General features: G+C 36.5%; 1 protein-coding gene across 8 annotated transcripts in view; it reads left to right on the forward strand.

Moving 5' to 3' along the window:
• The window catches only part of EIF2AK4 (eukaryotic translation initiation factor 2 alpha kinase 4), a 42,816-nt gene that overhangs the window by 18,615 nt on the left and 9,321 nt on the right, over positions 1–14,880 (forward strand). For 7 of the 8 annotated variants that reach the window (XR_010472949.1, XM_065064250.1, XM_065064251.1 and 4 more), the window contains exons 15-32: positions 409–531; positions 1,008–1,112; positions 1,309–1,366; positions 2,060–2,139; positions 2,811–2,912; positions 3,569–3,619; positions 4,613–4,849; positions 5,487–5,562; positions 7,241–7,362; positions 8,330–8,379; positions 8,461–8,629; positions 9,125–9,241; positions 9,781–9,846; positions 10,356–10,526; positions 11,113–11,247; positions 11,376–11,483; positions 12,049–12,177; positions 13,785–13,871. Coding sequence is in view for 7 of the 8 variants with exons in the window: in XM_065064250.1 (XP_064920322.1) it covers positions 409–531; positions 1,008–1,112; positions 1,309–1,366; positions 2,060–2,139; positions 2,811–2,912; positions 3,569–3,619; positions 4,613–4,849; positions 5,487–5,562; positions 7,241–7,362; positions 8,330–8,379; positions 8,461–8,629; positions 9,125–9,241; positions 9,781–9,846; positions 10,356–10,526; positions 11,113–11,247; positions 11,376–11,483; positions 12,049–12,177; positions 13,785–13,871 (1,986 nt within the window). In the remaining variant the exon portion in view is untranslated. The remainder of the gene's footprint in view (positions 1–408; positions 532–1,007; positions 1,113–1,308; positions 1,367–2,059; positions 2,140–2,810; positions 2,913–3,568; positions 3,620–4,612; positions 4,850–5,486; positions 5,563–7,240; positions 7,363–8,329; positions 8,380–8,460; positions 8,630–9,124; positions 9,242–9,780; positions 9,847–10,355; positions 10,527–11,112; positions 11,248–11,375; positions 11,484–12,048; positions 12,178–13,784; positions 13,872–14,880) is intronic. The other variant, XM_065064253.1, reaches the window with a different exon arrangement.

A 14,880-nucleotide genomic window follows, 5' to 3' on the forward strand; every position in this document is an offset into this window, starting at 1 on the left:
ATGCTAGAGCTTGTCTGGAAGGAAGATGTATATTTCATAATATAAACAGATAAGAAACCAAGTAAAATAAAGCCAGAGAGTCTTTAAAGTTTGGCTTAAACATATATTATGGCTTGTTTGGTTTCACCTTGTTTTTAACATTTATGTTGGAGAATGTACTATTCTACAAGCTTGTACCATTGTCTCAGAAAATAGGGCGGGACCCATAAGTGAATGCATGTTTTTTTGCTAAAATACTTCTCTCAGGAAAACTCCACACCACTCAATGTTTTGGTGGAACTGTCTGCTCCTGAACTGTATGTTACAGAGCCATGCATAAGATGCAGACAGATAAAAGTTTCTGATGTTCTTTTTTCTTGACAAAACTGCTCTTTCTTCCCTCTGTCTCCTACATATGCACAACTGAAGATGGAGTATTGTGAAAAGAGCACATTAAGGGATACTATTGACCAAGGATTATATGAGGACACCAGTCGGCTTTGGAGGCTTTTCCGAGAGATTTTAGATGGGTTAGCTTACATCCATGAAAAGGTTAGTAAATATGACGGTTATGACCTGTCCATAATACATATGTTATGCCTCTTTCTGTATGGGTTTCTTTATATTCTGTTCATTTGAGGGTGTTTATTTCTACATAACTGTGTTTACTAGCAGGGTTCATTCCTTGCCCTTTCCATTATCAATTTGTTCTAGCGGTTTAGAATATTTTATCATAAACTTTAATTTTATAATAAACCATTTCAGATTTTTCCCTTTGTCACAAAAATTTGACCACCTTTAAAACCGTTTTGTTAGCTATCTGCTAGCACTGAAAAATGTTTCAAGACTCTGGGCTACACACTGCAGTCTTACTTCAAAATTAATCATCAGTGATTTAATGCAGTAGATTTCCCACTGTAATAATAAAGTATATAATACCATTTTCCAGTCTATAATAGAGTGTTATTTTGAATTGTGCTTATTGTTTAATATTCTGTGGCTCTTTTTTTTTTCTCCTGCTGTAACAGGGAATGATCCACAGAGACTTGAAACCTGTGAACATTTTTTTAGATTCAGATGATCATGTCAAAATTGGTGACTTTGGTTTAGCTACAGATCATCCAGCAAATGCAGTAAGTATAGCTGAAAGTAAGTGAAAAAATTTGGTGCTAGAATAACATGAAAGATGAAAGTAAAACATAATGTTCATTGGACTTTATATTGTAAATGTTCTAGAATTAAGCCATGTACTGCTAACCAAAGCAGCAAGAAAAGCCGACAGAAACATTTCAAATGCCATTTACAGTATGTCTGTTTTCTTGATTTCAGGTGATCTCTAAACAAGAAGAAAATCATTCAGATAGTTCTGTTATGTCTGATCCATCAGGTTAGTTCACATAGTAGCTTGTTTTAAATGATTTTAATTAAACACATTCTGCAGTCCTGTATACACTGATAGAACTTCCATTCATTCTTTGAAAATAAAACCTTTTTTATGGGGTGCGGGGAAACCACCAACTTTTGGGTATGTGTGTTACATTTATTGTTACCTAAAAATGAATCTGCTTCCACTGCCAGCCTTCTGCCATAGATCGGTGCTCTTCTCAGGCTGACGTATATAGAGATCCTGTATATCTGTTCTGTCTGCACTTCTGTTCTCTTGCCTGTACAGAACAATTTCAGGACTTCAGGGATTTTTGTTTGTTTGGGTTTGTTTTTTTTTTTTTACACACCTTCTGTAACAGGCTGAATTTTGTGTTTTGAGAAAAGTTCAGTACATTGTGTGTCTTCAGGTAGGCGTAATGGAAAGAAGTGAAATTTAGTTGTATCACTTGTGTGCTGACCTACTGCAATTCTGTAAAGCAGTAGATAGGTTTAGATACTATAGACAGACACAGATACTTGACATGTGAAGGTAAGAACTATTTTGCAAACTGTTCTCGACTGAGTCTCTCTTAATAAGGAGTGCATTCCAACCTAGAAGAAATGAGGACAAAAGATGAGTGAGGCTTTTTTCTCAACTTTGCTGCATTTCTCCAACGGTTACTTGAAACTCATACTCTCATCTTTTGCTGCATAGGTAATTTGACAGGGATGGTTGGCACTGCGCTGTACGTCAGCCCGGAGGTCCAAGGAAGCACAAAGTCTACATACAATCAGGTATGATTAAAGAAGACTTAATAAAAAAGTAGCACGGAATCCAAGGTACCACGTACAGTTTAGATCATTCCTGCTCAAAAAGGGTGAATTCAAGGTGGAACAGGGTATGGTGGGACTGCTGCAATAAGCAGGGGAATGAGGGGTATTCCTTTGAGACCAAGGGTAGAAGGATGTGGGCAAGTCAGTTTTTCTGCCTGTGCTGTGGCCATGACAAGGTACAAGCAACTTCAAGTTGAAAGCAGGTAGTCATGGGAGGGCCTTGCTAAATGAACAGGGTAGAAATCTTACAGTTTTTAGTTAAGGTAAAATGCTGTCATCAGAAGTAGATATTGCTCTCCTGGATTGCTAGACTGCAATTTGGGAGGAGGGGGGGGTGCATTTTTTCATCAGAGGATACTGTGTATATGCAAAGATGAGCTGAATTTCAAAGCAGGAATATTTTCAAAGTGGGCGTCCTTTACACCATGGCAGTGCTGTGATGATACAAGTCATTGAAGTCTACCAAATCTTAATGCGTTGTGTCAAAAAACTAAAATCACAAACCCACACACCCCTCTCTCTGGCCATAATATACCGTAAAATTTAACCAAAACATTGTGTTTTCTCTGCTCTTATCTTCTGCAGAGAATTCACAGGTATTACATTTAAGTTTCCATTTTTGTCTTCTTCAGAAAGTAGACCTGTTCAGTCTGGGTATAATATTCTTTGAAATGTCTTACCATCCCATGAGTACTGCATCAGAAAGGATCTTTGTTCTCAGTCAGTTAAGACTGGTAAGTACAGAAATATAAAATATACTAATCCTGTGCATCACATAGTTTGTTCAGAGAAGTAAAAGAATGCAAAACAACAAAAACATTTCCACAGGAAGTACTTAAAAAAAGTTTATAAAATATATAATGAAAAGTGAAGAACAAAATGGGAGCTGGTACTGATATTCCCTTAATGCACTGTGGATTCCCTAATGGTATCACCATCAGCCAGTATTCTGTCTGTGAAATTAGTTTTTATAGTACAGAACTTTAAAGGTGTAAATATCAGATAAAGGCATCACGGCTTTAGTACACCTGGGTTTAGACCTGGTGGGTCTCTCTCGGGAACCAGTTGGTATTAGCAGTTTGTAAATGCTTGTGATTATAGGTCGTATCTTCATTGTACAAAACATCATGAAAGCATTTCAGTGACATTCTTTTCCCTTTTAGCTCTTCACATTAAATTTGTCATATGGGGATTTTTTTTAATGTTTTTTGGAGTTTTGGGGTTTGTTTCTGTGGATTGGTTGGTTGATGTTTTTTGGTATTTTTTTTCCCTCCATGGGCAATGAAAATGCTTAGTTTCTCTGTTTAAATATGTAGAACTTAAGAATAAGGCTAGCATGAGCAACCTGGACTGCCTGTTATAATTCAAATGTCTCTTTTGTGTTTTATAGCCCACTATTGTATTTCCTAAAGACTTTGATGAAGTCAAACATGCAAAGCAGGTAATTTTAAAGACATTTTAATTTATTAGGTATTTCCTCTCAGGAAAAGTTAATTACAGTTTTCCCCACTTAGTTTTATATTAGTAGTCTCTGCCAAGTTCTTATTACATAACATTAGAACAAAGTAAGAAATTAAAAAAATCTCAAAATAATATTCTAACTTAACATGGAAATGTACTTACGCCCAAAATTCCCAGAGCACAATCATAAAGAAACGCAGAGTTCCCTGGCATGCCTTTTAAGCTCTGAGGGCCAAATCTGATGTTTTAGGCCCAGACAAATGGCAGCTCTGTTGTTTAACTCTAAATTTTTGAAAGAAATCTGTGTCACAGAGCAGAAAGAGGTGTGCCAGCTAAACTGACTGCTCTGATTTGGAAAAGAGCAGCCAAGAGCTGTTCTGGATGCCTCTATGGCAGGGGAATGAAGTAATAAGGAGTGGTGTAATCTTTTCTGGACCATCCAGATTTTTTTTCCTTATACTAGTGGATTCTCTTTTGTTGACCATTAGCTTTTTGTCTGTTATGCCTGTGAAACAGCAGTTTCTGTTTCTAGTTACTGCTGTTACTAGTACCACAAAAATGTTTCTGTTTTGTAACATTTACTGAAGTATGCCAGGAAGATTCCTCTTTCTTTAATATCTGGAGCTCTCAGATCTTTATGTATATGATTCTATTTTCTCTTAGCTTTGTCAATAAAGAGATGCCAGAGCTAGCACAACATAGAACAACAAAGGATACTACATATTTTGTCATCCCAAGAGGCACATTTCTAATTCTTTTTGTGTTTTAGTAAATTTTATTCAGATGATAACACAATAAAAGATACCTAGAATTTAATAAGCAAAGAATATCCACCTCAAAGATTCAGGTCCTGCTTTTTTGTCCCTTGTAGAGTCTCATTGTTTAACTAATGTGATGTGACTAAGAAGTTTGTTGTAAATACTGCTAATATATACAGTTTTTCTAAACTGTTAAATTTTTATTTCATTTGTAGAGATCAGTTATTACATGGCTCCTGAACCATGATCCTGCAGCACGACCAACAGCTGTGGAGCTGTTAAAAAGTGAACATCTTCCACCACCCCAGATGGAAGAGTCTGAACTTCATGAAGTACTCCACCATACCTTGGCAAATGTGGATGGAAAGGCCTACCGGACTATGATGAGTCAGATATTTTCACAGCGTGTATCTCCAGCTATAGACTATACCTATGACAGTGATATGCTGAAGGTTTGTAGGTGTTTAGAGCACACATGGAGTTATGTTTCCTGTGTTGGATGTAAAAAAAAAAAAAAAAAAAAAGTTTATATGGTTAAACTCAAAACAAGTTTGAGAGAATTGCATTATCTCTTAAGATTAACCTTCACATTAGTTCCTGTTTAAAGCTACAAGTCTGTACTCTGTGGGCTTGAATAACTGCTTCCCATTTGAACCTTACATCCATTCTTCAACGAAGTAACAAGCGGTGTTGGATTGTAGCAACTAAAGCTTTAAGCTTATGTGCAGATGATTACTTTCTTTACTCTGAATTTCTGGCAGACTAATGGTGCTTGTATCGGAGTGCCAGTGGGAAGTGCTGCCTCGGACTGTTTTGTTCCCTTTCAAATCGTGGCAATTGAAGTAATCCTTCTCAGTTTCTCAACTCTTCAGTCTTTCTAAATCTTAAGAAATACAAGCCAACACAGTACAACAATGCTTTGTAAAGCTGTATTTATTTTTTTTAATTATGTAAGCATTACCATTTATGATAATGGGATGAGATAGCAGAATGCTTATTTGCTCTATTACATGGAATAATTGCCTATATTACATTAAGTGTTCACGGCATATGAATTATATATGTACTTTTTATTTGTGATGGTTTCAGGGTAGTTTTTCTATTTGGGCAGCCAAGATACAGCAGCATGTGTGTGAGATTGTCAGCCGGATATTTAAAAGACACGGTGGGTGTGTTTACAAAAGTTGTTCATTTTCTTTTTTGTGACTGAATGGATTTCAGAGAATGGAATGGTTTTACTGCTATCGTGTGAGTCAGAAAGTACCTTCAGTAGTTGCATATCATTTAAAATTTTAAATTGTTTTTTTGCTGTAATTTCAGCATCCCAGTAATAGCCGTTAACTTCAAATCTGAATGATTTACATTTGCTATGGAAAGAAGAGTGAAAATCTTAATTATATATTTGAATGTATTTGGTTGTCCTGATAAGTCTGTATGAGCTTTTAGACGGGAGTGTTACATAAAATCTGCAGTTGTATATAAGACTAGTTCAATAGAAAAAGACTGAGCATCTGTGTAGCATCGTAAGCTCTCTCTGAACGTAGCCAGAAGGGGGGTGGCCCAGGAAAGGCTGTGGACACAGAGCAGGTGGGTAGTGGTACTTTCAGTGACACTGCTCTTAACAGCATTTTGCTGTTCAGGAGCTTCCTGAGCCAGAGCTAATGTCATGGTGTTCACCAGTTTTTGATGGGATTTCTTTCCAGGACTCTATCCAGTCACTAGTAATAGTATTTGCATAAAACTAGTTTTTAAGAGAGGAAGAAAGTTTATGCAAACACTGTCACATTTGAAATGTTATAAATTGTATTGTTTTATAGGCGCTTGTGGTATTTTGTATAAAAGTAGAGGATTTAAAAAAAAGAAATTGGGAGATTTTTCTAATATGTCATAATCTGGTTAAGCATTATCAGGGTTTGACAATACCAAACAATGAGAAACTAAGAAATGTGAAGTCAAGTAAATAGAAGTTACTTTCACCCACCTCCTCATTTAAAGATTAACAGATTTTGGAAAGTGTTCATCAGCATTTTAGAGGTTGAAATGTTTTCATTCTTTTGGAAAAAAAAAAGGGGGGGGGGAAGGGTCTGCATATATATTTTTTCCATGAGATCGTATCTGCCATCTGTAATGGTTAGAAGCATTTCCCTGTATTTGGGGCTTTTTTTTTCTTGATTTAAATGTTTATGTTGAAATTTAATTGAAGACCTGAGTAAAGCTGCTATAATAAAACAGCTGTTTGAGAATCAGTAGAGAATTTAAAAGAGGAAAGTATTTTTCAGTGATTAGCGATATTATTGTTAATACTAAGGTTTCAATGAAGATTGGATTCATGGCGGTAGATGGTTGCAAAATATAGCCAGAAAAACACGGTGTTTATGGGGTTTTAAAGTGAACCATAAACACTTCAAGTACATTTTTGAGACACGGAATGCAACATATTTGAACATTATCTGTTTTCTATGGAAGTGCCTCTAGACCAATGCAGTGCTATTGGTATCTGTAGTTTCTCATCTGTTTGGTGTGCATGCCTTTGTGAAGGGTGGTGTTTAAAGAGGGAGGGCAAGGTGCGAATTCTGCTGGGGCTGTGGAATTGGCACTTCTGTTTCTCTGTGGGCCGCCTGCTGTGCCCAACAAGTTTGCAAGATAAAATGTCAAAGATTGTTTGATGGCTCTCTTTGAACAGTGGAAGAGGAAAGTCTATTAAGGACAATTAAAATAGTGTAATTTTTTAAAAGGTATTGGTTCAGATTATCATGCCTTGTAAGGTTGTTCATGAGCTTGTAAAAAGCAGATGTTCCTTCTGAAATGCGAGGTAATCGTTTTTTTTTACTGGTTTTGTGCAGGAGCCGTCAAGCTGCATACTCCACTGCTGATGCCCAGAAATAAGAAATTGTATGAACATAATGAAGCTTCATATTTCATGGATCACAGTGGGATGCTGGTGATGCTTCCTTATGACCTCAGGGTAAGTAGTATCATCTCTGTAGGCAAAGCTGGGTTTGAAGAGCGCTGTGGTATTTGTAGATACCTTTGATTCATTAGTCACGAATTTGGTTTAGGCTTATATTTCTTCTGAGTGTTGAAGTACTGTGTCTTTCAGTGTCTCTTCCTGTATTCCTCAGTGCTGTCCTTGTTTTGACAGTTGAAGGCATAGGGAAGAAATATACTTCTTTGTTGTTGTTGTTGTTCTTTAACATAGAGAATGTGAGTAACGATCTGCCTAGTTTTATATTCCTCAAACAGATGTTGTCAAGGGGCATTCTGCTCTTGAGAGGAATTGATGTTTGTGCTGTTCAGATTTTACCGTCTGGGATTCCTGTATCAGTAATACCCAACTATATGCAAAGTTGGCCTATTTAATCACCTAGCACTTAATTTAACGTCTAAAGGCTTTAAGTTATATTGTTTGTTTGGTTAAAGAACCTGACTTTTTATATGCCATTTCATTAATTTAAGATCAGTTTGACTCACCCTTTGCATTTATAACATCAGGCTATACAATATGAATCACAGTTAAGGATTTGTGCAGGATCTAAATTGATCTTTCCGTTGGAATTACTTATTTTGGAAAATGTGCTGATCGAAGACTTGTTTAAAAATATTCATTTATATCTTCATGTAAACAGCAGAATACCAGCTTGTACATTTTCATTTGCTCTTAGTCGATTTATGATGTTTTTTGCATGCATTAGGGTAATTAAGAAATGTCCTTGTGTCCCTCTCCAAGCTCTTCCAGCAACTTTGCGGGGAAATGTTTTTATTTAAAACTTGCCACGAGGATGATTAGATAATATTACTTGGCTATGGCAAATATTTAAGGCGTTATTACACATGTGAGTGTACAAGTGCATCGTAGTAGTTAATTTCCAGTTGCAGAGTTCAGTCAGACTGAATGTTTTGTTTCAACAATTTTAATGTATTTTGTTTTTCAGATTCCTTTTGCAAGATTTGTAGCTAGAAATAACATATCAAACTTGAAAAGGTAAGGGACACAGAGATGACATTTTGCAGAGATGACGGTGACCACTGAAGATGCTGATTCATTCTTCAATGTTTCCTTTAGGTACTGTATACAGAGAGTTTTCCGACCTCGGAAGTTAGACCGCTGTCATCCCAAAGAACTCCTAGAATGTGCGTTTGACATCATTACATCTACTGGAAATAGCTTTTTGCCTATAGCAGAAACAATTTATGCCATTTCAGAAATCATTCAAGAGTTTTCAGTCTTACAGGTAGATTCTCTGATCATCCTCTTTGCTCTCTTGTCCATCCTGATAATTTCATCTAAGTAAATATTTAGTCTAATATATTTTTAAAGGGTACTCCTTTTAACCGTAACAAATACAGAACTGTTTTATTTTTTTGTCAATAGTCAGTTACAAAACACTTCTTGAAATCAAAATATGTTTCCTAAGTAAACTTAAAAAGAAGCATAGGTTTGTGCCCAAAGGAAACATTAATTGAATCCTTACAGGGCCACTGAAATAACGTCTGTCTTCTGTCAGGAAAGTGATTATTGTAGTATGAGACAAGCCCTGCCGTTCTTTAGTTATAGGCAGAAGGTAAGGTGGTGGAAGGAGAGGTCTGAAGTTAGTTTGGAACTATTATTAAATGTTCTGGAAACCTTTTTTTTTTTTTTTTTCCCTTTATTCTTTTAAGCAACATGGGGTACAAGTAAAACCTCTTTTTTTCCTTGCTTCCTTCCTTTTTTCTTTGTCCTTTGTTAGGAAAGAAATTATAGTATTTACTTGAACCACACGGCCTTACTGAAAGCTATACTTTTGCACTGTGGGATACCAGAGGATAAACTCAATCAAGTTTACATCATTCTGTATGATGCTGTGGTAAGACAGTAGTTGTTAATCTGATCTCTGTAATGATCACTGTAGCGTATTTTATGGAGCTGTCTCTAAAAGACTGGCTGTCTTTGGGCTGTAAATTTAGATTAATTACTTTTCTGTTGCTTCTGGATTTCTTATTATGTTGGTCTTTTCTACCTTATAAGCAGAGAAAATAGATTAAATTCATTTGAATAATTAAGGTAGTGTTCAAATCCCAGTTAATTATTTTATTTCATTTTATTATTTTTTTTTTGTTTCTTAATTTACATAAGCATTTCAGTAATTATGCAAAGTGCTTTTCAACAAAGTTGGTATTTTTATATTTTTTGTGGCTTCTTGAAACCAAGACAAATGTGACCTCACCAAAAGAGAGGTGAAAAATGTGTTATTTATTGTTTTTATTCTTTTACAGTATTATTGCAGTCTGTAAATGCAACCTTTAATTAAAGGTATTGGAAAATTGTCTTTTAATTCTTCTCAAAAATAGTAATTTTTTTTTTCAGCAAAGTTGTTGAAAACTTTTGATTCTTTTTCTCTTGTAGACTGAAAAGCTAACTAAAAGAGAAGTAGAAGCCAAATTCTGTAATCTTTCTCTCACATCAAATAGTGTAAGTAATTTCAATTCAGTGTTAATTTCCCTGTAACTTGCCATAAGTCCGAAATATTTTATTTACTTTGTAATTTAATCAGCCAGAATAAGAAACAGAAACTGTTGCATCTGCTGTTCGAAATAGATTAGTCTCTTCAGAAGTTGTCTAATTTTGCTCTCACTTCTCTCTGGAAGTCAGTATTGACACTGTCCAAGTTTCTTTCTTCTTTTAAATGTATTTTTAAGATTTTGGAAGCAATTAAAGGGTAAACGGAGTACTGTACAGATGTATTTGGTAAAACACACTGAGAGATACTTCGGGAAAAAAATTGTCTGCAAATGTTGATGAATAATGAGAGTTGTGCCTGTCTGTTCTTTTCTTCAACTCACTAAGTAGAAACAGGCTGGTGGGAAAAAAAAGGAAAAAAGGCGAATAGTTTACTCATGCCAAGTCAAACATTTTTCTTTTTTTTAGATGTGATCTATTAGGAGCTCTGTCAGTGGTTTTTATTTAATTTTTGTTTTTAGCTTTCTCGACTCTACAGATTCATTGAGCAGAAGGGAGAAGCAAGTAATGTGTTTCCATTTTTAAACACAATGATAAAACAAAAGCCAGGTGTCACTCAGCTGCTGAAGCATGGCATGAAGGATTTAGAGGAAATCATTGGTCTGTTAAAGCAACTTGGAATAAAACTTCAGGTTTGTAAAATGCTCTGCTAATAAGTTAATAGATTTATAGGCTGCCGGGCCTTGTAATTTCCCAGGAAAAAAAGTAATGGTATTTTAGAATAGAAAAAGCACATCTAAGTGTCTTTTGATGGCAAGTAATAATGCTGGCATTGATTTACTTTTTTTTTTTTTTTTAATGCATTTTAAGACCTCTTCCAGTCAGAAGTCTCTGGCTTAATTTCTGTCTAATGACACAGACTTTTTTTTTCCCAAACAAGACTGAAGGTATTACCAAGAGCATAAAGGAATTGTAAGTTTTGAAACAAACTATTGTAAAAATACAGAAAGCTGATGAGTACTAAAGGTCTCTCCACCTCCTCCACCTTCCCTGAGGCTTGCTGTTTGGGCTTGGTGCTGTATGTCCCTTTGGATGCTTTAAGATTAAAGCGTCATTTCTTTATTTTTAATTGTATTTTAAATATTTGGAAATAAGGAGTGTTTCCATATGTCTTATGTTAGAACAGTGTTTTCAATCCATACTACTAATAGGAAATTAATTATGTTAGCTGGCAATATTGGTACAAGTCTTGTACACATATTCATTTTTATTTTACAGGTTTCTATAAATCTGGGACTAGTTTACAAAATACAGCAGCACAATGGTATTATCTTTCAGTTTATAGCATACATCAAAAGAAGACAAAGAACTGTGCCTGAAATTCTTGCTGCAGGGGGCAGATATGATCATCTGGTATGCACTCATATCTTTTAATGAATTTAGATTTTTTTTTTTTTTTAAATGAATAAATGGAAAATGTTTTTGACATTTTGCAAAGGTAACTATTTGAGTCTTCCATTTTGTTTTTCTTTTGTTTTGAGATTCCACAATTTAGAGGGCCACAGACAGTAGGACCAGTTCCTTCAGCTGTTGGAGTCAGCATAGCTATAGATAAAATAACTGCTGCTGTTTCCGGTGTGGAAGATTCTGTAAGTCTTTTTTGGGGGAATTGAAGTTGTTTGTTTGTTTTTGCCCCTGATAGTTCAGTAACCTAACTGTAGCCACAGACAGGCAAAAAATAAGATGTTCAGTTGCGCTCCAAAACAAAACCATACCGAAATAGACAGGAAACACCAAGATGATATGTTTTCTTCTGTGTTTCTCTACATAGAATTATTTAGTAAAATAAGAATTATGGAAGAGAGGATCATCAGGCTTATACCCTTTTATTTTTAATTTAACTGGGACATCTTTTTCTCAGCCTGTGCGTTGTTTCAGATGGAAGAATACAACTGTAGATATTTAGCTATTATAATAAGTGTGACTCTGCCCCTACCACTTATTCCTTTATAAAAGTATAGAAGGTGGAGATGGAAGGAAACTGAAGAAAATGGGCTACTGTGTATAGTGTGACACAGTTTCACTTGGTTGTGGAATGCGTGTTTTAGTAACCTTTCTTTATAAGAACAAGTAAACATTGCTCAGCTAGGGGGAGGGGAGGGAAGGGTGGTCTTGTGGCTAATATCGTCCCCCTTGTTTTTACTTCCCCTTCAGGTTTCTGTCAGCTCATGTGACCTGCTGGTTGTAAGCGTTGGTCAGATGTCAATGGGTAGAGCTATCAATATTGTTCAGAAACTCTGGACTGCAGGAATTCCAGCCGAGATAATGTACGACTGGTCCCAGGTAGAATTTCTGTCTCTTTGTCTTAACTATAGTGTTGTTCTCTAAAATCAGCGCAGCCTGAAAACATCTTTTATCAATTTTTTTTCTAGCTTTTATTGAGTTACAGACTCATAAAACTGAGCATATAGGATGTTATTCAGATACAATAATGTTAAGTCTCTCTGGCCTTGCAGGATTCTTCCTACCTCCCAGCATATTTAAAAGTGCAATGGAGGATCTTTATGTGCTCCCCAGAGCACAGAGGAATTAAGTGACCTTCCCCAGTTACACACAGAGTGTGGAGTCCAAGGCCAGTTGAAATAGAGGGGGAAGGTCACATAATGAATATAAAAATATGTAAATTAGCTCCAATTAATTTAAATGAGGATTCTTCAAAGCCAAAGCATTTTTTTTCTGCCAGTGAAGGCAGTAAATTTTCCTTTCAGTGACAGATACAAGTAGGATTCCTGAAGTACTAAGTTGAACCTTAATCAAACGGCACATCTGGAACAGAACAGTAGCATCAACTTTTATATACAGATGGCTGAAGACTATGGGGTACAGAGGGAATATTGACGTCATTCTACTGTTAGACAAATAGTTCAGTAGCCTGAGCTACTAGGTACACTCTGGGGTCCCCATGTAGTCCCTGGAGAGATGTATGGTAAGAAGCAGGGAGTGACAAGCTGAGCTGTGTGCCCTTTTTTCTGCAGTTGAAACCATTTAGACGTTTAGCCACTGCTGCCTCACTGGTGTTGTGAGCAACACGCAAGTGCTCAAGTCCCTTTTGACAGTGGTGGCAGCTACCTGAGGACTGAGCCTGGTTGCCCTGTGAGCGTGCCAGATGATGGCTAACAACAGACACGTTGTGCGCCTGGCCGTCCTGAGTCACGTGCTGCAGAGCAGACAGTTTGGAGCTCGATCACTTAATTGCCTGACTTTTTGGTAATCTATTGCCATAACATTTCCAATAGTTTAAATCTCTCAGAATTGTTAAAAGAATCCAGATCATTATGCTTTTCTGATGATCACCCTGAGTTCTCTTCTTTTTGCAACTCTTAAGGAGTGAAGATTTGGGTAGTTACTCCCTCTGCCTAATGTTGTCCCCGCAGCCCCCTGCTAGGTCAGCCTAGCAAGGCCTTCAGGGAGTTCAGCGCTGAGGATGGTGTCAGTCAGCCTCAGGTTCGCATGAAACACAGCTGCAGTAGTTTTTTATGACAGAGCACCAGTCGTGCAGGACTAAGGCGTTCCTGACAGGTGCAGCCAGTGGGGTGGTGACTGTTTGGCCGATGTTCTGTTGCACATTGTTACAGCTACCTGAACCCCGCACTTCTAGAGCCGGCTAGCCCTTCCATGTGGGAGTCAGCACTGCAGGGCCTAGGTGTTATCTCTGTTTAATCTAGATTTCAGTTTGCAAGGAGCATTAGGTGGATAAATACATCCATAATGAAGTTTCACCTCCTGGACTTGTTAATAAAGCTTTCCTTTCTCAGACACATATCTAATTAGTGTAACTGCTGCATACCAAGTTATTTTAATGGAGGACAGGAGACTTCAATTACTTAAGTGTTAATTTTTATAATCTGCCAAATTCCCATCCTATTCCCCTTCTTCTGTTCCCATTTCAGTCCCAGGAAGAACTGCAGGAGTATTGCAGATGCTCTGGGATTACATATGTGGCTCTTGTGTCAGATAAAGAGGGAAGTCATGTAAAGGTAGGTGTGGGATCAGAAGATGCTTGATGGTGTTTCAGATTTATAATGTGGTGTTCTGTGTGTCTTTTTTTTTTAAGATCATGACTATTTTCAGTAAAGTGTTAAAGAAGGTGGAATTAGATAAATACAAGTTCAGTTGCCAAATAACAGGAAGTTCTTCTGGAGAAGCCTGTTTTTTATCCCTCCCTAACACTGTTATTTATAGATCTCCTTTCCTCTAGGAAAGCTGAAAAATTAGTTCAGACATTGCTTGACTTTGAGTCACCGGTGTCTTTACATAGAAAAAGGTTTCTGTTGTCTCTGATTTCTTTGAATCAAAATGAATTAGGTGACTCAGTCATCTTTCCAGTTGGCAGCTTTGCATGTTACAAAACAAATATAACTAAAACATAAATCTAAAAAAGGCCATGTAATTTAAGTGGAGTCTCTGTAAGCTAAGGTTAAGATAGAAAGGCTGGACTGTGTCACAATATGAATTACCACCTTATGTGCTCTGCAGACTGTGGTTCTGGTATCTTTTTAGAACTTAAAACATTAGGAAAAAGTCCATCGTTCTTTGAATGAAGATTTATTCTTTGAAATAAGAAACCATTTGACAGCATCTGGTGTGGCCATGTTACCTAGCCAATGTGCATCACTAAAATATTTTTCCACTTTTATTCACGCTCCTTGTCAATATAAAAGAGATAGCAAATAACTGTGCATTAACTGTATGAACAAGTAGATTTTGATGATGAGAATGTGATATATCAGTGTCTTCCACAAGGCTATTACAGAGCGTTCTTTTAGATATGTCCTTATTGAAGTAAAACCAACAAAGAACATGCTAATGAGGTGAATGGTGGTGTTATGGATTAATCTCTTCCCAGTAAAGGTGGAGCAGATATTCTGAGTTTTGACTCTTTGAGTCTAAGTCTTGCAAACTGAAAGGCAAGCCATATTCTAACATAATTTCATAACAAAAAAGCCCCAAACCAATATGCTTTTATTAATAGGGTATTTGCACCTA

Source organism: Columba livia, chromosome 5, assembly GCF_036013475.1.
Source record: "Columba livia isolate bColLiv1 breed racing homer chromosome 5, bColLiv1.pat.W.v2, whole genome shotgun sequence".
Classification (NCBI taxonomy): domain Eukaryota; kingdom Metazoa; phylum Chordata; class Aves; order Columbiformes; family Columbidae; genus Columba; species Columba livia.